At 38.6% G+C, this 25,916-nt stretch overlaps 2 protein-coding genes and 1 long non-coding RNA gene across 8 annotated transcripts; 1 reads left to right on the forward strand and 2 right to left on the reverse strand.

Moving 5' to 3' along the window:
• Positions 1 to 352: 352 nt before the first annotated feature.
• On the reverse strand, positions 353 to 1,973 carry LOC148982017 (uncharacterized). The gene is made up of 3 exons (XR_016155124.1): positions 1,819 to 1,973; positions 977 to 1,134; positions 353 to 379 (listed from the first exon to the last, which is right to left on the reverse strand). It is a non-coding gene; the product is annotated as an uncharacterized LOC148982017 (long non-coding RNA).
• Positions 1,974 to 2,417: 444 nt separating this feature from the next.
• Positions 2,418 to 8,480, forward strand: rusf1 (RUS family member 1). 5 transcript variants are annotated; one of them, XM_039686787.2, is made up of 15 exons: positions 2,418 to 2,436; positions 4,906 to 5,061; positions 5,158 to 5,235; positions 6,170 to 6,284; positions 6,358 to 6,403; positions 6,474 to 6,506; positions 6,600 to 6,705; positions 6,815 to 6,916; positions 7,078 to 7,148; positions 7,222 to 7,406; positions 7,512 to 7,569; positions 7,679 to 7,743; positions 7,865 to 8,005; positions 8,091 to 8,156; positions 8,257 to 8,480. In XM_039686787.2, the coding sequence occupies exons 2-15, from the start codon at positions 4,906 to 4,908 to the stop codon at positions 8,340 to 8,342; spliced, it is 1,308 nt and encodes a 435-aa protein (XP_039542721.2). In that variant the 5' UTR covers positions 2,418 to 2,436; the 3' UTR covers positions 8,343 to 8,480. The 5 variants fall into 5 exon arrangements, with proteins under 5 accessions (XP_039542721.2, XP_039542718.2, XP_039542720.2 ...); XM_039686784.2 differs by lacking the exon at positions 2,418 to 2,436 and adding an exon at positions 4,515 to 4,644; XM_039686786.2 differs by lacking the exon at positions 2,418 to 2,436 and adding an exon at positions 4,584 to 4,649.
• Positions 8,481 to 9,159: 679 nt separating this feature from the next.
• LOC120489731 (uncharacterized) lies at positions 9,160 to 11,674 on the reverse strand. Of its 2 annotated transcripts, XM_089128588.1 has the most exons (4): positions 11,494 to 11,633; positions 10,881 to 11,078; positions 10,080 to 10,171; positions 9,817 to 9,948 (listed from the first exon to the last, which is right to left on the reverse strand). In XM_089128588.1, exons 2-4 carry the CDS (start codon positions 11,065 to 11,067, stop codon positions 9,943 to 9,945), a joined length of 285 nt encoding a protein of 94 aa, XP_088984714.1. In that variant the 5' UTR covers positions 11,068 to 11,078; positions 11,494 to 11,633; the 3' UTR covers positions 9,817 to 9,942. The 2 variants fall into 2 exon arrangements, with proteins under 2 accessions (XP_088984713.1, XP_088984714.1); XM_089128587.1 differs by having other exon boundaries at positions 9,160 to 10,171; positions 11,494 to 11,674.
• Positions 11,675 to 25,916: the final 14,242 nt, after the last annotated feature.

Raw genomic sequence — 25,916 nt, forward strand, 5'->3', positions numbered from 1 at the left:
CAAGTTTTGGACTTTTGATCCAGACTAATGGCAAGCACCATTCTAAACCCACAATAAATTTAAATAATGACTATTAATGACCAGTTTTTTGTTATCAGGTAAAAATTTGGGACTGTCTAGAGGATGCACAGCCCAATGTGAACTGTAAGACTTGTTTCTACATTCTTGCAGTTCATGTATCTGTAGAAAAGCTTTTCCGGTGTCAATCTATGAAGGTTAGAATATAGGACAGAAAGACAATCAGTAATGGAAAGATGAGAATTAAAACCACCCAGGCCACAATGGACCCAATTCCCCATCTACAAGCTTTTTGGGAGTATTTCTCAACCTTTTCCCATTTTTCCGGACAATCTTCAAGTCTTTTTCTTGTCTCTCGGGCCTTGAAAACAGTAGGAAAGAAAGTGTCAGATTTCCAGGTATTTTTTTTAGATTCTTGGGTTGTATTTCATAACCGATTACAGTTCTCAAGTTTCATGTTTTATGTTTTGCCAACAGTATCTATGCCTTTGGCAACAGCCAAGCGTCTTTTTACAGAAACTTAACAATGAAATAGGATTGTCTTACAAAATTCCAGGAAGCCATTTGAATCATTTTTTTCTACACTCTTAATCTTTCTCTCAGACTGCATGGGTCGGTTACTAAATGAAGAGTTCAGATGCAAAAGCCTCTTAAGTGCCATTTGAAATTTTCTCCTAGAATGATCATTTTTATCAAGCTTGTATATTTAAGTTCAGTAATTTCACTTAAATAACAATTAATAGGTAGTCATCATTGCCATTTAAGTGAAATCACTGAACTTAAATATACAAGCTTGATAAAAATGATCATTCTAGAAGAAAATTTCAAATGGCACTTAGAGGCTTTTGCATCTGAACTCAAGTGCAATTTTGCACAGAGATGAGTGATACTTATTACAGTGTTAGTGCTGTAATACAACGGTACATTAATGACATTTCAATAATTCTGTTTTTATTACCTTGACAGAGTACATAAAGGACATAATTCCACAGCACGAAATGCCACATATGATACTGCATATGGCTAATTTCCGGTGGTCTGGATCCTTACAGATGCCGTGTACACCATGCGGGTCAGTTTCAACCTTCACTTCTACTTGTTCTTTCGCACTCATCTCTGTTTGGAGTAACAAATTACAAAGTATAAATGTAGGTAAGTCAGCATAGAAGTAATGGCACATTACTGTATTTTGATGATTTTGTATAATATAGTGTAGTGATGGCTAAGTTCTGTTAAAAGCTTACATGGGAATTAATGAGACGAGCAGTGATTTAAAACAAGATGAACAGGTTCTTGACACTGTTTTTTTTTTTTTGCCCTCAGTTTTAATAAGCAACGATACATTTAAATATATATATATATCCTGATGCCTATTTATAAAAGTCAGATAACCAGAGTGAGATGAAGGATAAATATATATTAGAAGAAATTAACAGCATTTCAGTTTTGATTATTTCTTATTGTTGTCCATGGGGCTTGAAAAACAGGTATAGTCATGGTATGACAGAAACTGGCATTGTATGTATTGTAAGACAGTGATGACAGATCTCACTGATAGTTGTGGTTATGAGCCTAACAAGCGTTATTTGGCAATCACTGTTGTTTAACATTTTGGTAACAAGCCCTTTATTTAACACTCTCAAAGTTTCTGAAGGAACAAATGCATAGACTGAATAGCCATGAGTCTAAAATCGTAGCAATGTAAAATCTGCATCCAAAAATTATAATCTTTGAAGAAAGCAGCAAATGAAAAGCATGCCAGATGAAACAGTTGCTTAAACTATTGCCTCCAGTACTTACAGACTCGCCCAGGCTTGATCTTGAGGGAAGAAGGGTCTACAATTCCTCAGGTCGACCAGAGATCCAAAGGTACTTAATAACCAACTCTGTCTTTGCTTTGAAAAATATGTCTGTGACTAATAATTTGCTAATGATTCTTTGAGTGTAGACGTTCTAGAGTCCTGTGACAAAACTGTCACATGTCGTTGTCACAGCTTGATTCCAGATGACTTCCCATCCAAACTTCCTCTTATTGTCAGTTATACGTGTGAAATATTTAGGGCAGCTTCTTAAACTCCAGTTTAGACATTTGATAAGGCAGGCAGAGTGTGAGAGAAATGCTTTGAACCTACAACAGAATAAAAAAAAACACACACCTCCTTTTTTTTCAGTGTTCCCTCCCACTTTTTCTTATTCACTCCCACACAGCTTGAAATACTACTGCCCCTCACATTCTTAAAGGCTTACGTTTATCAGTCTGTTTACCGCACCTTGTTTCTCCCGTGAATCATGAGTAGCTCCTGCAGACTTTGTAACAGAGAAGCTCTGACTTCATGATGACACACTGATACTCATTCTCTCTCACCTTTTCTTTCTCTTTCTTTTTACTCAGCCTCACAAGATTCAAGTTTCTGACATGTAAGCTGAGTTCCGTATGCTGTGTGATAATTGCATAAATGTTGGACAGCTGAATGATTTACAGCCTGTCATATTTCATGATAATTCCTTGACAGAGAGAGTAATGTTTCTAAACTTCTTCCTTTTGCAAAAACATCAGGCGTGTTGTTTTTTAATAGACAGGAGTTAGAATTTAAGTCTGCATAGTTCAGATGCCATGTTCAAGACCAGACATGCATATATCTCTTGAAACATGCACTCATTCCATGTATGTATATGAAGGAATTAAGTTGATAATACCTAACATCAAAATCGACTGCCGGCGGTAGATCCTTTTCCTATTTAGCACCAAAAGTATGGAACAATCTTCCTAACATTGTCCGGGAAGCAGACACACTCTGTCAGTTCAAAGCTAGACTAAAAACACATCTCTACAATTCAATGTTAGGCTGCATAGATTAGGTCAGATGGAACCGGGAACACTTCCCATGAATCCTGATGTACTAGTTACATCATAAGAAGAATGGTTAATAACTAAGTTAATAACTAATGATCGTTGCGACGGAAGTGAATCATTTACAACTAACTTTAGTTGGAAAATAACTCTCTGTTACTTTACAATCTCTGTTACTTTAATTTCCTATTATCACTGTAAAGCAGCTTTGGAACAATCTACCTTGTTAAAAGTGCTATATAAATGAAGATGACTTGACTTGAGTCCTATGACTTGAGTAAAGATCCTATGACTTTTCCAGTTGTTTGTGATTTCCTTAAAGATTTGTGTACAAATATTTTTTTACCTGATAAAACCTTTAAGAGCTTGGCTAGAAACATACACTACTGTTCAAAAGTTGTATCATTTTTAATGTTTTTAAAAGAAGTCTCTTGTGCTCACCAAGGCTGCTATTGGATGTAAAATACAGCAAAAACAGTAATATTGAGAAATATGTTTACAGTTTAGAATAACTGTCTTCTACAGTATTTGAATATATTTTAAAATGTAATTTATTCCTGTGGTGGCAAAGCTGATTATCCAGTATCATTACTCCAGTATTCAGTGTCACATGATCCTTCATAAATCATTCTAATGTGATGATTTGCTGTGCTCAGTTATTATTGTTGAAAACTGTTTTTGAAAACAGCAGGATTCTGTGATTAATAGAAAGTAAAAAAAAAAACACCATTTATCTGAAATAGAAAGCTGTTTTAACATTACACACTACGGTATAAAAGTTTAGTGTTGGTAAGATTTTGTTTAAAGAAATTAAGACTACTACTTTTATTCATCAATCATGCATTAAATTGATCAAATGTGACTGTAAGGACATTAATAAAGTTACAAATTATTTCATGTGGATCATGTTAAAAGGATCATGTGACCGTGAAGACTGGAGTAATGGTGCTGAAAATTCAGCTTTGCATCTCAAGAATAAATATCATCAAAAACAGTTAAATTGTAATACTATTTCGCAATATTATTGTTTTTCTTGTATTTTGGATCAAATAAATGCAGCCTTGGTGAGCATAAGAGACATCTTTTACAAACAAAAAATCTTTCAGATTTAAAACCTTTGAACAATAGTGTATATTCAAAAATACCTAATTGGAATTGTAAGATTTTATTAATTTCAAAACTGTGGAATCCTGGTTGAGGGAAATAAAGCAATAAAATAATTTTTAGTTCTTTTTGCATATTTTAATTCTTGTTTTGTCTTATTTTAAAGCCATCTGGGGTCCACTTAGGTCCTGTCCCACTGGTTGAGAACCACTGTTTTAAAAAGCTTGTTTTGAGCTGTAATAAAAGTTGCAGTAACAAATAGTAAAATTGCCACTTAATTTGAAATATTTAAAACAGATTCTCTGATGCTTCAATATTTTTCGGCGCAAGTCTGCCAATGCTGGCCTGACCTGTTCTGTAATGGTCTCTATCAAACACACACACACACACACGAACACTGGCTCTGTTCGCCTGTGTGTGTGAAGGTTGGCTGCTGTTCTGGGTTGAGCTGACATTAATACATTAATTTACAAACAAAATTAAATAAAATATATTGTGTATGACAACCACACAAATGAAGAAATTAAGTGAATAAAACTACTAAGTTACAGCACAGTCATAACAAGGAAATAATCTTCTCTTGCGCCAACGTAAAATTCCACGAGCCAATCCGAAGCCGCGACATGCTCGTGACGTGGCGATACAGTCTAAACACGGAAGAGTGATACATGGTGAGGTGGGCGATTCTAAGTAATAACAACTGAATCGCATGGAAAAATTGTTGTTATTGTATTTTAAATAGCATTTTAAACTGCTCTACGCGCCAACATATAAAGCACCATTGTATTTAACCATATAATTTGTTAAATGTTGTGCATGAGCTGCAATGTGTGAGACTGGTTACAGCTGAGTGTGAATTCAAAGTTGTTGTTTTTTTATTTCTCTTATTAGCTCGATTGTTTTTAAATAAACTCGTGCTAACTGATGTGCAGATGGCAGAGATGGAGGACTGTGAAGGAGTGATTGCGACAGAGCGTTATGGCTCACAGGAGTCTTGGAAATACCTGTTGAAGGATAGGAGGATAAAGAGACAGAAGGAAGCAATGGACGGCAGACTTGCGGGAAATTCAATGTCTGGCGTGTTTAAAGTGCGTGACTCGTTCAGAAAAGCACGAAAGTCTTTCAGAACATATACAAAAACAAAAACTTTGTTAGACGTCACTAACTGATCTCTCCTCTCCCAGAGTGTTTTCCTGCCACAGGGATATCCTGAGAGTGTCAGTGAGGATTACTTACAGTATCAGCTCTGGGACACTGTGCAGGTACATTTCATATGGATCTCATCTCACACTAGTATGTCTTTTTTCCCTCCCCATTAGCCAAACATCTAATCATACAATCATTGTTCAGTATCAAATCCTTAAAGAGTCCCTGTGGTGAAAAACAAGTATTTAATGTTGTTCATTTGTTTATGTTGTGTTATAATACGCTTTAAGACAAACCAACACCATTGCTGAGAGTTTTCACTTTAAAATTGCAGTGAAAAGAAAAGTTTGAAATCGTCTGTGTTTCTGACGTCACAAACTTACCAATCCCCTCACGACTTAACTGTCTTTTGGACCTTGAACCGTTTGGTGCCCAGTAAAGTGCATTATTAACTGCTGCAACCGTGAAGTCTCAAGAGAAGTCTGATATGAAAAATCGGGTACATTTAAAGGAGTAGTTCACTTTTCAAAAAAACTTTTGCTGATAATTTACTCACCCCCGTGTCATCCAAGATGTCCATGTCTTTCTTTCTTCAGTCGAAAAGAAATTAAGGTTTTTGATAAAAAAACATTATTGGATTTTTCTCCATATAATGCACTTCAGTGGGAACCAAACGGTTCAAGGTCCAAAAGACATTTTCAGTACAAACTGCAAACTGTCCAAATGGTTTTAAACGATTCCAGACGATGAACAAGGGTCTTATCAAGCGAAACAATCACTCATTTAAAAAAATAACAAATTTTAAGTTTTATAAGCTCAAATGGTCACCTTGCTCTGTTCTGTGATGCACATTCATGACTCCTTTTCGAACTCGTTCATCAAAATGAACAAATCTTTTTCTGAGTCAATTCGTTCGTTTCGTTCGTTGAATGAACCAAATGACTCGGAAAAATATATATATTTAATATATTTTATATTATATATTTTATATAATTATATAAAATATATTCACACACACTAGCATAATAGCACTGTCATTTGTTTTCCAAGGCATTTTCCAGCTCTCTGTCTGGTACACTCGCTACTCAGGCTTCACTGAGGGGTGTTGGGGTTGGAAATCAAGAAGCAACGGTTGCAGCAGCTACAGTAACATGGCTGCTTAGGGGTATGTGCATGATGTACTGATGTTTATTTCTCGAATGCTTACTTTTCTGACCATTCTCTCTCTCATTGTTCAGATGGAACAGGGATGCTGGGAAGAATACTTTTTGCCTGGCTCAAAGGGTAATATTTCGTCAGACATTTCAGATTGTGAATTTGTTTTATAGTATTTAATTGTTGCCCTGTGTTTCAGGAACAAGTTAGATTCTGAAGCCAAAAAATGGAGGTACAATATACTAAGGACTTTAGTTTTCGTTTTGCTAAGTTTTAGTTTGAATAACCATTTTATTGTAATATAAAATTGTTTTATTCTTTTCAGGCTCTTCGCTGACATTCTTAATGATGTGGCAATGTTCATGGAGATTGCAGCCCCTCATTTCCCTCCTTTTTTTATTCTGATCGTCTGCATTGCTGGAATATTTAAGGTAAAATATTAACAACATCTTTCTCTAAATGTTAACATGACTGTGCCTAAATCATCATTTGATAATGAATATTTATGGTTACTCATAGAAACTATTCCTGTCATTCCAGTCAATTGTAGGAGTTGCTGGTGGAGCAACAAGAGCTGCGTTAACTGTCCATCAAGCTCGCAGAAACAACATGGCTGATATCTCTGCTAAAGATGGGAGCCAGGTTATTACTCAATTTCTCTCATTTGCTAAATAATTATTTGGTAATTTCTTTCTTGATTTTCCCAGCAAATTTCCCTCTTAGTCTGTGAAATTGATGTCATCATGTGTGTCAGTGGTTTCATGTATCAGTGTATCATTTCTCTGCCTTTCTTTCCTAATAAGGAAACCCTGGTGAACCTGGCAGGACTGCTAGTCAGCCTGGTGCTCATCCCACTTGTAACAGATAACCCATTGTGAGTAACACTCCGATATGTGAGTAAATAAGTGTGTGACACATACTGTACTGATTTGTGCTCATTCATGCAGGTTGACATTCATCCTGTTCTTCCTGTTCACTGTTCTCCACCTGTTTGCCAATTACAAAGCTGTTCGTTCGGTTGTTATGGAAACCCTTAACGAGGCTCGCTTGTCCATAGTCCTCCATCGGTACCTGCTGAATGGTCAAGTGCTCAGTCTACTGGAGGCCAATCAGAGGGAGCCCGTGTTCTTGTGTATGGCCTTAAAACCTAATCACCCTTTCTTGGTCATTTATGGATCAAAATGATTTGGGTCAATCATTACGCATCTAATCAACAAAAGGCTCTCTCTTTTTGCAGCACTTGGAAGGACAGTTCCCATCAAGATGGGTGTGAGGCTCGGAGACATTGTTCAAGAGTGTGTTCATCTGCTTTTAAACCCAGTTTTATATCCATTCACTGAATTAGAAGGAATATATATTTTATTGTTCTGAAAACACTGTAAATTATGTCTTTATGATTTAAAGGCCAGGAGAACTGCAGCTGGCGTTGAAGAACAACAGCAAACCGTATCTCATTGGAATCAAAAATGGTACAAAAAACTCAATTAGAGATAGACATAATAACATGGTCTAAAATTATATTTGTCAATTTATGCTTAACTGTTACTCAGGCAAAACAATGACAGATTTATGGGATGTTTTTCTCGCCAGCTACTGTCTGTGTTTGTCTGGGAAGTGATGCATCTGTGCATGATGAAATAATGGCAGCATGTCAGGCCTTGTGTCTCCGTAATGTGCTGCTCAATGATTCCTCTCTGGGTGGTGCACTCAAACAGCTCGCGAACACTAAGGGTGAGCACTTGTTCAATCATGATCTGTTTCTGAATAGCGCTTGTTGATGGTAGCCTCTTTTCTGACACTGGGTTTTATTTTCCAGACCCATGGGAGTTAGTATCGCAGAGTCATAAGATGATTGATCAAATGTTCTACACATTTCTAAAAGGTAAACAAAAAAATAAATGTTTTATTTGCATTCAGAGACGAAATGTTGTGGGAAATTTCTTTCGAAATTTGTAATTGTCTGTTCTGCTTCTCTCTGTTAGAACTGGATCAAGCGAAGTGGCAGACAGACCGGACACTATTGGACTGGAATGAGTGGCGTGTGGAATGGAGGAAGAAGAGAAGCTGAAGCAAATTGTTATAAAAGGAATGGGTATTTTTTTTTTTATTTCCACTGAAATTCACTTTGAAACTTGCCAGAGCTCAGCTGCAGAAAAGAAACATTATATCAGTCTTAGATATTATACTGTAAAAATAAAAACAATGAAAACAACAGGGTTGCAGCAGAAATCATGTGTTCATATATGGTCAACAACAGGACCTCACCAACCCGTGGGGGAAACAAAACCACAAGTAAGAAATTTCTAACAGTTATTTCAAAGGAAAAAAAAACACACGTTTATACTTCTGTTGTTTGTTTTTCTTTTAAAGTAATAATTTTATTCAGCAAAGATATCAAATATGACAATAAAGACTTCTTTTAAAATAAATGCTTTTTTTTTTTTTTTTGTTCACCAAAGAATACTGAAAAAATTTATTACAGAGTCCACAAAAATTTAGTTTTCAATAATAAATGTTATTTCTTTTTTGCTGGAGGTCCTGGACATCTTGTTCAGATACATGGTATCATGGATTCTAGCAAATGTCAACAGACAGAATGCTTATAATGGGTTGTGGTTGGATCTTCCATCAGGACAACTATTTAAAACAAACATCAAATGACGCTTCTGCCATGACAGTCCCAGTTCCCTGACCTGAACCCTATTGAAAATGAGGAGAGGCACCAACATGAACTCGTGAATCTGAAGAGATTCTGTATGAAGGTCTCTGATCTCTTTCGTCATGTGTTCTCCAAACTCGTCAGGCATTATAGAAGAAATCTCAGAGCTGTTATCTTGGCAAAAAGTATTTAATAAAAGTGTGCCAATAATTATGGCCAACATGTTTAGAAGAAACGCATTTATTTCATAATGTGATTTTTTACAGCAATCTCTGATTATATTTACCAGGGGTGGAAATAATTCTAACCACAACTGTATAAATGCCCTAATCACACTACAGCCAGCAAAGATACATGCTGTGAATTTAAAGCTCACCGTGCTGCTCCAAAATGAACCTTCCTCAAGTGTCTTTTGAGATTCTCTGTTCGGTTGAATCGCCGTCCACAGAGAGAACAGTTAAATGGCCTTTCTCCTGTATGAATGCGCTCATGCTTTTTCATATCGGATAAACGACTGAACCTGAAATTACAGTACTTGCAAACATAAGGTCTCTCCTTTGAATGGCATACAAAGTGAGCTCCGAGGCTGGAGGGCGATGCGAACGTCTTACCGCACACGTGGCAGCTGTGCAGAAACTCCCTGCTCTCACTCATGGAGGGGACACTGTGAACATCCCCTGTGTGGACCGTATTCTCTACCCGTGACCTAAGAATGTGTTTAGAAGTAGAATTGAGTAATTTACAAGGTTGGTTATAGTGGACAATGCTGTCAGAAAAGGTGGAGACGGGCTGCTGTTTGTGTTCATTTGCTAGAGGAGCATCCTGCATGGGAAAAACAGGCACTTGTGTTGTCGCATTGTCTGTCTCCTCTGTGACAGCACATTCCAGAAGCTCGGATTTAGATTCCACCTTGACTTTGTTTGAGCCCAATGGGGTCTCAGTGCTGCTGGTTGCTGGAGTCTCTCTGCTGCCAGATGAAGGGTTGGGGATTCTTCTTGGAGGGCTCCTCTTAACCCTGGAGAGGGGTCTTTGATTCGTCAGAGAATAGTCACAGGTCCCTTGTAAAAAATGTTGGTTGTCTATAGTAATATTATCTAAAACTAACTTTAAATGAACAGGATTGTCACTCAGAATCTCCTCACTCACTACTGAATCTCCTCGATGAACGAGATCTTCCTGCACATGATCCTCCCCTAAATGAGGCCCATCTCTGGGAAAAGAGACTTTCAGGACTTTATCTAAAGAATAAAAGAGATTGACTGAGAATTTTTATATGACTGTAGATAGACAAGTTAAAGGAGTAGTTCACTTTTAAAAAAACTTTTGCTGATAATTTACTCGCCCCCATGTCATCCAAGACGTCTTTCTTTCTTCAGTCGAAAAGAAATTAAGGTTTTTGATGAAAACATTCCAGGATTTTCTCCATATAATGGACTGTCCAAGGTCCAAATGAGAGTTTCAGTGCAGCTTCAAAGGGCTTTAAACGACACCAGACGATGAATAAGGGTCTTATCTAGCGAAACGATCGATCATTTAAAAAATAAATAAAAATTTTGTATACGTTTTATAAGCACAAATGCTCGCCTTGCTCTGTTCTGTGATGAGCGTCCGTGACTCTCCTGTTCCTCAAAATGAACAAATCTTTTTTCGAGTCATGACTCAAAGGGTCCTAGATAAGACCCTTATTCATCGTCTGGTGTCGTTTAAAGTCCTCTGAAGCTGCCCTGAAACTTCCATTTGGACCTTGAACTGTTTGGTTCCCAATGAAATCCATTATATGGAGAAAATCCTGGAATGTTTTCATCAAAAACCTTAATTTCTTTTCAACTGAAGAAAGAAAGAAGTGGACATCTTGGATGACATGGGGGTGAGTAAATTATCAGCAAAAGTTTTTTTTTTTAAAAAGTGAACTACTCCTTTAATTCAGCAACTATACTAGAACCTCACCTGAAACCCCAGCCGTCCTCTCCTCGAGTTCTTTTAACTTCTGCTGGAGGTTCTGATTCTCCAGGTGTGTTCTGGCAGACTCCCTCTGATACTCTAGCATAGCCTGACCCATGAGCTGCAACACCTCCTGTACAGCTGCAGTTAGGAGCTCAGCTACATTTGTGACGAGGTGATCCATCTGTGACATTTTGTTAGGACCTACTCATAGAGAAAACAAGATAAAGGGATAGTTCTGCCAAAAACAAAAATTTTGCCATCACTTGCACCCTCATGTCATTCCAAACATGTATGAATTTATTTTGTGGAACATAAAAGAAGATATGCTGACAAGTGTCTTTTTCTGATTGTCCAAAACCGTTTGGTGACCAACATTATTCAAAATAAATTTTATGTTCAGTTGAATACATGACTGGATCGACTCGACTGTGAGAAAATTATGACAGAATTTTCATTTTTGGTTGAACTAGCTATCCCTTTAACGAATCGAGTTTGTTTACAGGTCTGCCTCTAAACCATAACAATGAATATAATAGAATGGCAACTATGTTACATAACAATTTGGTTTCTGTATATTATTAATACATCAACATTAAAATAACAAAATATCACCTACCTTTCTGTTCTCAAGAGCAATCACAGACTATGACGGAAGCTTCAGACTGTCAGCGAGCTAACGTTAAACCGTGAGCTAAGTTAATGTCCGAAAAGTAACTATTTTCTACAGCCTAACGTCGAGACTGACTGTGATAACGATAAAGTTTCTAATGTCCGTGTTTTGAAAACGCTGGTTGGTGGCGTGCTACTACTTCCTTTACAAAGAGCTAATCTGCAGACCCGCAGCACCATAGATATCATATGATGTCTATGCGCAGCACCACCAGTTTCAGAACGTTCAGAACCCCAGCGCCACAACCGGAAGTAAGGGGCGGAGCTTACCTTATAAACCGAATAACGCCACCTAACGTTCTGGAGCGTAATTTGCTTAGACACAAAACGTAGGCCTATGTTATAATGATTATACATTAATTTACAGTACAATAAGCATTTTAAAACGTTGATTTTGTGTAGTATATAATTGTGCTTATCCGTTTCATTGTGTTATGAGTTACTTCCTGATCATGATGGTGAAAAATAATGCTTGAAACTTATGGGCATTTAATGTAGGCCTAGGCTATAACGGTTTAATTATTTTGGCTAAGCAGTTTATACATAAGTGTAGATTTATGAAGGTAAGACCTTTGTTTTTGTTTTTTATGAAGAAGTTAACTCTGTACAAGAAAGCTTTGAAAGATGTAAAAGCAAGACAAGCTTTGGAGGTTTTCAAAACTGATTAGACCTCTCTGATATTTTATGTTCTATTTATTTATTGTATTTACAAAAATCTTAAATTGTTAAAATTTTTAAGAGTATTTTTTATATGATTTTGATTGTTTGATATAAAAAACAATGTAGCCTATGGGCATTTTTAAAATAAAATATACTTTATTTCACAAGAACATGAGCAGCATGCATTTTTCTTTGTGTAAAATAATAATGTTAAAATCTAAAAAAGAGCGAAATTCGCCATTGTTTTAAAAGAAGAAAAATGTGTACAACAACTGACTAATTCAACCATAGGCCCATTTTATCACAGCAATCCTGTATAAATTTAACTTACAATGTATCAAATGAGGAACTCACTCTCAGTTACACTCTAATTAAAACAATAAAAAGAAATAAGAACAGTTTAAAATAAAAAGGAAAAAAATACAGTAAACAGTCGGACGAACAGTGGCACAGTGCTCATTCACTAAATGCACAGCTAAACAGATGTGTTCTCAGTCTGGATTATGAATGTGATGTAGTGAAGTTTTTCTTCCAAAGTGGAGAAAAATTAGAAACATAGGAGACGTTGAGGTATCAACACAGAAGTTCTTTATTGCGTCGCTGTAGTCTCAAAAATCGTCTAACTAAAATTCAAAATACAGAACTGTTCTTATACATTTCAAGGGGGGAGGAATTACAAACAAAGACTCTTGAAACAAAACAAATGTAAATGCATGATTCAGACATTTCCCAACCCTGAACTCATCAGCATAGCAGTTATTAGAGCCTTGAGATGCTAATTCATTCAGCCTGACTAGTTTGCTCAAACCTCAGCAATCTGACTCATTTTATTTACAATGGTGAGAAATAGGACGGGCAGAAAAGAGTTTCAGCAATCTGAAAACAGGATTAGCCAGATATAATCCCCTTCCTCACCTTGAATGCTAAATTCAATATACAGATCTAAATTTGTAGTTGTTAGACCCCTACCGTCAAGGTATACATTCACCTTGAGAACCTCATCTTTGTTTCCAAACACAATGACTTCAATTTTGTCTTTGTTTAACCCACTCAGACCCTGTTTCCATTACAATGGACATCACATGTCAGCCCCCTTTTTTTAACTTCTGGAGCATTTCACAATGGACAAATACGGAATAATAATGCAAAAATGGAGTCACTAGACCCTTCCAGAGCTGATATACTGAGATCCCACGCAACATTTATGCCATGATAAATATCTCAATATCTCAGCTCTGGAAGGGTCTAGAGCCTCCATTTTTGCACTCAGATCTTAGTCTCATGTCCCTCTATCAGAATCCAGAGTTTCAAGAAGATTGGAGAAAATTATTTTTTCGCACCAAAAAAAAAAACGAAAGGGGTACCACTGTCGTTTTTTTTTTGGGTCGAAATTTTGAGTTGCTCTGATCTTCTTGAAACTCTGGATTATGATAGAGGGCCATGAGACTTAGACCTGAGTGCAAAAATGGAGGCTCTAGACCCTTCCAGAGCTGAGATATTGACATCCCACGCATCATTTATGCCATTATAAATATCTCAATATCTCAGCTCTGGAAGGGTCAAGAGCCTCCATTTTTGCTCTCAGATCTTAGTCTCATGGCCCTCTATCAGAATCCAGAGTTTCAAGAAGATTGGAGAAAATTATTTTTTCGCACCAAAAAAAAAAAAACCGAAAGGGGTACCACTGTCGTTTTTTTTTCGGGTCGAAATTTTGAGTTGCTCTGATCTTCTTGAAACTCTGGATTCTGATAGAGGGCCATGAGACTTAGACCTGAGTGCAAAAATGGAGGCTCTAGACCCTTCCAGAGCTGAGATATGGAAACTCAAAATTTCGACCAGAAAAAAAAACGACAGTGTTACCCCTTACGTATTTTTTTTTTTGGGCGACATATTAAGTATCCCCAATCGTCTTGAAACTCTGGATTATGATAGAGGGCCATGAGACTTAGACCTGAGTGCAAAAATGGAGGCTCTAGACCCTTCCAGAGCTGAGATATGGAAACTCAACATTTCGAACAGAAAAAAAAAACGACAGTGTTACCCCTTACGTTTTTTTTGGGGGGGGCGAAAAATTAAGTATCCCCAATTTTCTCGAAACTCTGGATTATGATAGAGGGCCATGAGACTTAGACCTGAGTGCAAAAATGGAGGCTCTAGACCCTTCCAGAGCTGAGATATGGAAACTCAAAATTTCGACCAGAAAAAAAAACGACAGTGTTACCCCTTACGTATTTTTTTTTTGGGCGAAAAATTAAGTATCCCCAATCGTCTTGAAACTCTGGATTATGACAGAGGGCCATGAGACTTAGACCTGAGTGCAAAAATGGAGGTCTAGACCCTTCCAGAGCTGAGATATGGAAACTCAAAATTTCGACCAGAAAAAAAAACGACAGTGTTACCCCTTACGTTTTTTTTTTTGGGCGAAAAATTAAGTATCCCCAATCTTCTTGAAACTCTGGATTATGATAGAGGGCCACGAGACTTAGACCTGAGTGCAAAAATGGAGGCTCTAGACCCTTCCAGAGCTGAGATATGGAAACTCAAAATTTCGACCAGAAAAAAAAACGACAGTGTTACCCCTTACGTTTTTTTTTTTGGGCGAAAAATTAAGTATCCCCAATTTTCTCGAAACTCTGGATTATGATAGAGGGCCATGAGACTTAGACCTGAGTGCAAAAATGGAGGCTCTAGACCCTTCCAGAGCTGAGATATGGAAACTCAAAATTTCGACCAGAAAAAAAAACGACAGTGTTACCCCTTACGTTTTTTTTTTTTGGGCGAAAAATTAAGTATCCCCAATTTTCTCGAAACTCTGGATTATGATAGAGGGCCATGAGACTTAGACCTGAGTGCAAAAATGGAGGCTCTAGACCCTTCCAGAGCTGAGATATGGAAACTCAAAATTTCGACCAGAAAAAAAAACGACAGTGTTACCCCTTACGTTTTTTTTTTTTGGGCGAAAAATTAAGTATCCCCAATTTTCTCGAAACTCTGGATTATGATAGAGGGCCATGAGACTTAGACCTGAGTGCAAAAATGGAGGCTCTAGACCCTTCCAGAGCTGAGATATGGAAACTCAAAATTTCGACCAGAAAAAAAACGACAGTGTTACCCCTTACGTTTTTTTTTTTTGGGCGAAAAATTAAGTATCACCAGTCGTCTTGAAACTCTGGATTATGATAGAGGGCCATGAGACTTAGACCTGAGTGCAAAAATGGAGGCTCTAGACCCTTCCAGAGCTGAGATATGGAAACTCAAAATTTCGACCAGAAAAAAAAACGACAGTGTTACCCCTTACGTTTTTTTTTTTGGGCGAAAAATTAAGTATCCACAATCTTCTTGAAACTCTGGATTATGATAGAGGGCCATGAGACTTAGACCTGAGTGCAAAAATGGAGGCTCTAGACCCTTCCAGAGCTGAGATATGGAAACTCAACATTTCGAACAGAAAAAAAACCGACAGTGTTACCCCTTACGTTTTTTTTGGGGGGGCGAAAAATTAAGTATCCCCAATTTTCTTGAAACTCTGGATTACGATAGAGGGCCATGAGACTTAGACCTGAGTGCAAAAATGGAGGCTCTAGACCCTTCCAGAGCTGAGATATGGAAACTCAAAATTTCGACCAGAAAAAAAAACGACAGTGTTACCCCTTACGTTTTTTTTTTTGGGCGACAAATTAAGTATCCCCAATCGTCTTGAAACTCTGGATTATGATAGAGGGCCATGAGACTTAGACCTGAGTGCAAAAATGGAGGCTCTAGACCCTTCCAGAGCTGAGATATGGAAACTCAAAATTTCGACCAGAAAAAAAAACGACAGTGTTACCCCTTACGTTTTTTTTTTTTGGGCGAAAAATTAAGTATCCCCAATCTTCTTGAAACTCTGGATTATGATAGAGGGCCATGAGACTTAGACCTGAGTGCAAAAATGGAGGCTCTAGACCCTTCCAGAGCTGAGATATGGAAACTCAACATTTCGAACAGAAAAAAAACGACAGTGTTACCCCTTACGTTTTTTTTGGGGGGGCGAAAAATTAAGTATCCCCAATTTTCTCGAAACTCTGGATTATGATAGAGGGCCATGAGACTTAGACCTGAGTGCAAAAATGGAGGCTCTAGACCCTTCCAGAGCTGAGATATGGAAACTCAAAATTTCGACCAGAAAAAAAAACGACAGTGTTACCCCTTACGTTTTTTTTGGGGGGGCGAAAAATTAAGTATCCCCAATTTTCTCGAAACTCTGGATTATGATAGAGGGCCATGAGACTTAGACCTGAGTGCAAAAATGGAGGCTCTAGACCCTTCCAGAGCTGAGATATGGAAACTCAAAATTTCGACCAGAAAAAAAAACGACAGTGTTACCCCTTACGTTTTTTTTTTTGGGCGAAAAATTAAGTATCCCCAATCTTCTTGAAACTCTGGATTATGATAGAGGGCCACGAGACTTAGACCTGAGTGCAAAAATGGAGGCTCTAGACCCTTCCAGAGCTGAGATATGGAAACTCAAAATTTCGAACAGAAAAAAAAATGACAGTGTTACCCCTTACGTTTTTTTTGGGGGGGGGGGGCGAAAAATTAAGTATCCCCAATTTTCTCGAAACTCTGGATTATGATAGAGGGCCATGAGACTTAGACCTGAGTGCAAAAATGGAGGCTCTAGACCCTTCCAGAGCTGAGATATGGAAACTCAAAATTTCGACCAGAAAAAAAAACGACAGTGTTACCCCTTACGTTTTTTTTTTTTTGGGCGAAAAATTAAGTATCCCCAAATTTTCTCGAAACTCCGGATTATGATAGAGGGCCATGAGACTTAGACCTGAGTGCAAAAATGGAGGCTCTAGACCCTTCCAGAGCTGAGATATGGAAACTCAAAATTTCGACCAGAAAAAAAAACGACAGTGTTACCCCTTACGTTTTTTTTTTTTGGGCGAAAAATTAAGTATCCCCAATTTTCTCGAAACTCTGGATTATGATAGAGGGCCATGAGACTTAGACCTGAGTGCAAAAATGGAGGCTCTAGACCCTTCCAGAGCTGAGATATGGAAACTCAAAATTTCGACCAGAAAAAAAAAACGACAGTGTTACCCCTTACGTTTTTTTTTTTTGGGCGAAAAATTAAGTATCCCCAATCGTCTTGAAACTCTGGATTATGATAGAGGGCCATGAGACTTAGACCTGAGTGCAAAAATGGAGGCTCTAGACCCTTCCAGAGCTGAGATATGGAAACTCAAAATTTCGACCAGAAAAAAAAACGACAGTGTTACCCCTTACGTTTTTTTTTTTTGGGCGAAAAATTAAGTATCCCCAATCTTCTTGAAACTCTGGATTATGATAGAGGGCCATGAGACTTAGACCTGAGTGCAAAAATGGAGGCTCTAGACCCTTCCAGAGCTGAGATATGGAAACTCAACATTTCGAACAGAAAAAAAAACGACAGTGTTACCCCTTACGTTTTTTTTGGGGGGGGCGAAAAATTAAGTATCCCCAATTTTCTTGAAACTCTGGATTACGATAGAGGGCCATGAGACTTAGACCTGAGTGCAAAAATGGAGGCTCTAGACCCTTCCAGAGCTGAGATATGGAAACTCAAAATTTCGACCAGAAAAAAAAACGACAGTGTTACCCCTTACGTATTTTTTTTTTGGGCGAAAAATTAAGTATCCCCAATCGTCTTGAAACTCTGGATTATGACAGAGGGCCATGAGACTTAGACCTGAGTGCAAAAATGGAGGCTCTAGACCCTTCCAGAGCTGAGATATGGAAACTCAAAATTTCGACCAGAAAAAAAAACGACAGTGTTACCCCTTACGTATTTTTTTTTTGGGCGAAAAATTAAGTATCCCCAATCTTCTTGAAACTCTGGATTATGATAGAGGGCCACGAGACTTAGACCTGAGTGCAAAAATGGAGGCTCTAGACCCTTCCAGAGCTGAGATATGGAAACTCAAAATTTCGAACAGAAAAAAAAACGACAGTGTTACCCCTTACGTTTTTTTTGGGGGGGGCGAAAAATTAAGTATCCCCAATTTTCTCGAATCTCTGGATTATGATAGAGGGCCATGAGACTTAGACCTGAGTGCAAAAATGGAGGCTCTAGACCCTTCCAGAGCTGAGATATGGAAACTCAACATTTCGAACAGAAAAAAAAAACGACAGTGTTACCCCTTACGTTTTTTTTGGGGGGGGCGAAAAATTAAGTATCCCCAATTTTCTCGAAACTCTGGATTATGATAGAGGGCCATGAGACTTAGACCTGAGTGCAAAAATGGAGGCTCTAGACCCTTCCAGAGCTGAGATATGGAAACTCAAAATTTCGACCAGAAAAAAAAACGACAGTGTTACCCCTTACGTTTTTTTTTTTTTGGGCGAAAAATTAAGTATCCCCAAATTTTCTCGAAACTCCGGATTATGATAGAGGGCCATGAGACTTAGACCTGAGTGCAAAAATGGAGGCTCTAGACCCTTCCAGAGCTGAGATATGGAAACTCAAAATTTCGACCAGAAAAAAAAACGACAGTGTTACCCCTTACGTTTTTTTTTTTTGGGCGAAAAATTAAGTATCCCCAATTTTCTCGAAACTCTGGATTATGATAGAGGGCCATGAGACTTAGACCTGAGTGCAAAAATGGAGGCTCTAGACCCTTCCAGAGCTGAGATATGGAAACTCAAAATTTCGACCAGAAAAAAAAACGACAGTGTTACCCCTTACGTTTTTTTTTTTTTGGGCGAAAAATTAAGTATCCCCAATCGTCTTGAAACTCTGGATTACGATAGAGGGCCATGAGACTTAGACCTGAGTGCAAAAATGGAGGCTCTAGACCCTTCCAGAGCTGAGATATGGAAACTCAAAATTTCGACCAGAAAAAAAAACGACAGTGTTACCCCTTACGTTTTTTTTTTTGGGCGAAAAATTAAGTATCCCCAATCTTCTTGAAACTCTGGATTATGATAGAGGGCCACGAGACTTAGACCTGAGTGCAAAAATGGAGGCTCTAGACCCTTCCAGAGCTGAGATATGGAAACTCAAAATTTCGAACAGAAAAAAAAACGACAGTGTTACCCCTTACGTTTTTTTTGGGGGGGGCGAAAAATTAAGTATCCCCAATTTTCTCGAATCTCTGGATTATGATAGAGGGCCATGAGACTTAGACCTGAGTGCAAAAATGGAGGCTCTAGACCCTTCCAGAGCTGAGATATGGAAACTCAAAATTTCGACCAGAAAAAAAAACGACAGTGTTACCCCTTACGTTTTTTTTTTTGGGCGAAAAATTAAGTATCCCCAATTTTCTCGAAACTCCGGATTATGATAGAGGGCCATGAGACTTAGACCTGAGTGCAAAAATGGAGGCTCTAGACCCTTCCAGAGCTGAGATATGGAAACTCAAAATTTCGACCAGAAAAAAAAAACGACAGTGTTACCCCTTACGGTTTTTTTTTGGGGCGAAAAATTAAGTATCCCCAATCGTCTTGAAACTCTGGATTATGACAGAGGGCCATGAGACTTAGACCTGAGTGCAAAAATGGAGGCTCTAGACCCTTCCAGAGCTGAGATATGGAAACTCAAAATTTCGACCAGAAAAAAAAACGACAGTGTTACCCCTTACGTTTTTTTTTTGGGGCGAAAAATTAAGTATCCCCAATCTTCTTGAAACTCTGGATTATGATAGAGGGCCATGAGACTTAGACCTGAGTTTAAAAATGGAGGCTCTAGACCCTTCCAGAGCTGAGATATGGAAACTCAAAATTTCGAACAGAAAAAAAAACGACAGTGTTACCCCTTACGTTTTTTTGGGGGGGGCGAAAAATTAAGTATCCCCAATTTTCTCGAAACTCTGGATTATGATAGAGGGCCATGAGACTTAGACCTGAGTGCAAAAATGGAGGCTCTAGACCCTTCCAGAGCTGAGATATGGAAACTCAAAATTTCGACCAGAAAAAAAAACGACAGTGTTACCCCTTACGTTTTTTTTTTTGGGCGAAAAATTAAGTATCCCCAATTTTCTCTAAACTCCGGATTATGATAGAGGGCCATGAGACTTAGACCTGAGTGCAAAAATGGAGGCTCTAGACCCTTCCAGAGCTGAGATATGGAAACTCAAAATTTCGACCAGAAAAAAAAAACGACAGTGTTACCCCTTACGTTTTTTTTTGGGGGGCGAAAAATTAAGTATCCCCAATCTTCTTGAAACTCTGGATTATGATAGAGGGCCATGAGACTTAGACCTGAGTGCAAAAATGGAGGCTCTAGACCCTTCCAGAGCTGAGATATGGAAACTCAAAATTTCGAACAGAAAAAAAAAGGACAGTGTTACCCCTTACGTTTTTTTTGGGGGGGCGAAAAATTAAGTATCCCCAATTTTCTCGAAACTCTGGATTATGATAGAGGGCCATGAGACTTAGACCTGAGTGCAAAAATAGAGGCTCTAGACCCTTCCAGAGCTGAGATATGGAAACTCAAAATTTCGACCAGAAAAAAAAAACGACAGTGTTACCCCTTACGTTTTTTTGGGGGGCGAAAAATCAAGTAACCCCAATTTTCTCGAAACTCTGGATTATGATAGAGGGCCATGAGACTTAGACCTGAGTGCAAAAATGGAGGCTCTAGACCCTTCCAGAGCTGAGATATGGAAACTCAAAATTTCGACCAGAAAAAAAAACGACAGTGTTACCCCTTACGTATTTTTTTTTTGGGCGAAAAATTAAGTATCCCCAATCGTCTTGAAACTCTGGATTATGACAGAGGGCCATGAGACTTAGACCTGAGTGCAAAAATGGAGGCTCTAGACCCTTCCAGAGCTGAGATATGGAAACTCAAAATTTCGACCAGAAAAAAAAACGACAGTGTTACCCCTTACGTTTTTTTTTTTGGGCAAACAATTAAGTATCCCCAATCTTCTTGAAACTCTGGATTATGATAGAGGGCCACGAGACTTAGACCTGAGTGCAAAAATGGAGGCTCTAGACCCTTCCAGAGCTGAGATATGGAAACTCAAAATTTCGAACAGAAAAAAAAACGACAGTGTTACCCCTTACGTTTTTTTGGGGGGGGGGGGGGGCGAAAAATTAAGTATCCCCAATTTTCTCGAAACTCTGGATTATGATAGAGGGCCATGAGACTTAGACCTGAGTGCAAAAATGGAGGCTCTAGACCCTTCCAGAGCTGAGATATGGAAACTCAAAATTTCGACCAGAAAAAAAAACGACAGTGTTACCCCTTACGTTTTTTTTTTTTTGGGCGAAAAATTAAGTATCCCCAAATTTTCTCGAAACTCCGGATTATGATAGAGGGCCATGAGACTTAGACCTGAGTGCAAAAATGGAGGCTCTAGACCCTTCCAGAGCTGAGATATGGAAACTCAAAATTTCGACCAGAAAAAAAAACGACAGTGTTACCCCTTACGTTTTTTTTTTTTGGGCGAAAAATTAAGTATCCCCAATTTTCTCGAAACTCTGGATTATGATAGAGGGCCATGAGACTTAGACCTGAGTGCAAAAATGGAGGCTCTAGACCCTTCCAGAGCTGAGATATGGAAACTCAAAATTTCGACCAGAAAAAAAAACGACAGTGTTACCCCTTACGTTTTTTTTTTTTGGGCGAAAAATTAAGTATCCCCAATCGTCTTGAAACTCTGGATTATGATAGAGGGCCATGAGACTTAGACCTGAGTGCAAAAATGGAGGCTCTAGACCCTTCCAGAGCTGAGATATGGAAACTCAAAATTTCGACCAGAAAAAAAAACGACAGTGTTACCCCTTACGTTTTTTTTTTTTGGGCGAAAAATTAAGTATCCCCAATCTTCTTGAAACTCTGGATTATGATAGAGGGCCATGAGACTTAGACCTGAGTGCAAAAATGGAGGCTCTAGACCCTTCCAGAGCTGAGATATGGAAACTCAACATTTCGAACAGAAAAAAAAAACGACAGTGTTACCCCTTACGTTTTTTTTGGGGGGGCGAAAAATTAAGTATCCCCAATTTTCTTGAAACTCTGGATTACGATAGAGGGCAATGAGACTTAGACCTGAGTGCAAAAATGGAGGCTCTAGACCCTTCCAGAGCTGAGATATGGAAACTCAAAATTTCGACCAGAAAAAAAAACGACAGTGTTACCCCTTACGTATTTTTTTTTTGGGCGAAAAATTAAGTATCCCCAATCGTCTTGAAACTCTGGATTATGACAGAGGGCCATGAGACTTAGACCTGAGTGCAAAAATGGAGGCTCTAGACCCTTCCAGAGCTGAGATATGGAAACTCAAAATTTCGACCAGAAAAAAAAACGACAGTGTTACCCCTTACGTTTTTTTTTTTTGGGCGAAAAATTAAGTATCCCCAATCTTCTTGAAACTCTGGATTATGATAGAGGGCCACGAGACTTAGACCTGAGTACAAAAATGGAGGCTCTAGACCCTTCCAGAGCTGAGATATGGAAACTCAAAATTTCGAACAGAAAAAAAAACGACAGTGTTACCCCTTACGTTTTTTTTGGGGGGGGCGAAAAATTAAGTATCCCCAATTTTCTCGAATCTCTGGATTATGATAGAGGGCCATGAGACTTAGACCTGAGTGCAAAAATGGAGGCTCTAGACCCTTCCAGAGCTGAGATATGGAAACTCAAAATTTCGACCAGAAAAAAAAACGACAGTGTTACCCCTTACGTTTTTTTTTTTGGGCGAAAAATTAAGTATCCCCAATTTTCTCGAAACTCCGGATTATGATAGAGGGCCATGAGACTTAGACCTGAGTGCAAAAATGGAGGCTCTAGACCCTTCCAGAGCTGAGATATGGAAACTCAAAATTTCGACCAGAAAAAAAAAACGACAGTGTTACCCCTTACGGTTTTTTTTTGGGGCGAAAAATTAAGTATCCCCAATCGTCTTGAAACTCTGGATTATGACAGAGGGCCATGAGACTTAGACCTGAGTGCAAAAATGGAGGCTCTAGACCCTTCCAGAGCTGAGATATGGAAACTCAAAATTTCGACCAGAAAAAAAAACGACAGTGTTACCCCTTACGTTTTTTTTTTTGGGGCGAAAAATTAAGTATCCCCAATCTTCTTGAAACTCTGGATTATGATAGAGGGCCATGAGACTTAGACCTGAGTGCAAAAATGGAGGCTCTAGACCCTTCCAGAGCTGAGATATGGAAACTCAAAATTTCGAACAGAAAAAAAAACGACAGTGTTACCCCTTACGTTTTTTTGGGGGGGGCGAAAAATTAAGTATCCCCAATTTTCTCGAAACTCTGGATTATGATAGAGGGCCATGAGACTTAGACCTGAGTGCAAAAATGGAGGCTCTAGACCCTTCCAGAGCTGAGATATGGAAACTCAAAATTTCGACCAGAAAAAAAAACGACAGTGTTACCCCTTACGTTTTTTTTTTGGGCGAAAAATTAAGTATCCCCAATTTTCTCTAAACTCCGGATTATGATAGAGGGCCATGAGACTTAGACCTGAGTGCAAAAATGGAGGCTCTAGACCCTTCCAGAGCTGAGATATGGAAACTCAAAATTTCGACCAGAAAAAAAAAACGACAGTGTTACCCCTTACGTTTTTTTTTGGGGGGCGAAAAATTAAGTATCCCCAATCTTCTTGAAACTCTGGATTATGATAGAGGGCCATGAGACTTAGACCTGAGTGCAAAAATGGAGGCTCTAGACCCTTCCAGAGCTGAGATATGGAAACTCAAAATTTCGAACAGAAAAAAAAAGGACAGTGTTACCCCTTACGTTTTTTTTGGGGGGGCGAAAAATTAAGTATCCCCAATTTTCTCGAAACTCTGGATTATGATAGAGGGCCATGAGACTTAGACCTGAGTGCAAAAATAGAGGCTCTAGACCCTTCCAGAGCTGAGATATGGAAACTCAAAATTTCGACCAGAAAAAAAAAACGACAGTGTTACCCCTTACGTTTTTTTTGGGGGGCGAAAAATCAAGTAACCCCAATTTTCTCGAAACTCTGGATTATGATAGAGGGCCATGAGACTTAGACCTGAGTGCAAAAATGGAGGCTCTAGACCCTTCCAGAGCTGAGATATGGAAACTCAAAATTTCGACCAGAAAAAAAAACGACAGTGTTACCCCTTACGTATTTTTTTTTTTGGGCGAAAAATTAAGTATCCCCAATCGTCTTGAAACTCTGGATTATGACAGAGGGCCATGAGACTTAGAACTGAGTGCAAAAATGGAGGCTCTAGACCCTTCCAGAGCTGAGATATGGAAACTCAAAATTTCGACCAGAAAAAAAAACGACAGTGTTACCCCTTACGTTTTTTTTTTTGGGCAAAAAATTAAGTATCCCCAATCTTCTTGAAACTCTGGATTATGATAGAGGGCCACGAGACTTAGACCTGAGTGCAAAAATGGAGGCTCTAGACCCTTCCAGAGCTGAGATATGGAAACTCAAAATTTCGAACAGAAAAAAAAACGACAGTGTTACCCCTTACGTTTTTTTTGGGGGGGGGGGGGGCGAAAAATTAAGTATCCCCAATTTTCTCGAATCTCTGGATTATGATAGAGGGCCATGAGACTTAGACCTGAGTGCAAAAATGGAGGCTCTAGACCCTTCCAGAGCTGAGATATGGAAACTCAAAATTTCGACCAGAAAAAAAAACGACAGTGTTACCCCTTACGTTTTTTTTTTTGGGCGAAAAATTAAGTATCCCCAATTTTCTCGAAACTCTGGATTATGATAGAGGGCCATGAGACTTAGACCTGAGTGCAAAAATGGAGGCTCTAGACCCTTCCAGAGCTGAGATATGGAAACTCAAAATTTCGACCAGAAAAAAAAACGACAGTGTTACCCCTTACGTTTTTTTTGGGGGGGCGAAAAATTAAGTATCCCCAATTTTCTCGAAACTCTGGATTATGATAGAGGGCCATGAGACTTAGACCTGAGTGCAAAAATAGAGGCTCTAGACCCTTCCAGAGCTGAGATATGGAAACTCAAAATTTCGACCAGAAAAAAAAAACGACAGTGTTACCCCTTACGTTTTTTTTGGGGGGCGAAAAATCAAGTAACCCCAATTTTCTCGAAACTCTGGATTATGATAGAGGGCCATGAGACTTAGACCTGAGTGCAAAAATGGAGGCTCTAGACCCTTCCAGAGCTGAGATATGGAAACTCAAAATTTCGACCAGAAAAAAAAACGACAGTGTTACCCCTTACGTATTTTTTTTTGGGGCGAAAAATTAAGTATCCCCAATCGTCTTGAAACTCTGGATTATGACAGAGGGCCATGAGACTTAGACCTGAGTGCAAAAATGGAGGCTCTAGACCCTTCCAGAGCTGAGATATGGAAACTCAAAATTTCGACCAGAAAAAAAAACGACAGTGTTACCCCTTACGTTTTTTTTTTTGGGCGAAAAATTAAGTATCCCCAATCTTCTTGAAACTCTGGATTATGATAGAGGGCCACGAGACTTAGACCTGAGTGCAAAAATGGAGGCTCTAGACCCTTCCAGAGCTGAGATATGGAAACTCAAAATTTCGAACAGAAAAAAAAACGACAGTGTTACCCCTTACGTTTTTTTTGGGGGGGGGGGCGAAAAATTAAGTATCCCCAATTTTCTCGAAACTCTGGATTATGATAGAGGGCCATGAGACTTAGACCTGAGTGCAAAAATGGAGGCTCTAGACCCTTCCAGAGCTGAGATATGGAAACTCAAAATTTCGACCAGAAAAAAAAACGACAGTGTTACCCCTTACGTTTT

Source organism: Pimephales promelas, chromosome 3 (genome assembly GCF_988280905.1).
Source record: "Pimephales promelas chromosome 3, fPimPro1.hap1.1, whole genome shotgun sequence".
In the NCBI taxonomy this organism is placed as follows: domain Eukaryota; kingdom Metazoa; phylum Chordata; class Actinopteri; order Cypriniformes; family Leuciscidae; genus Pimephales; species Pimephales promelas.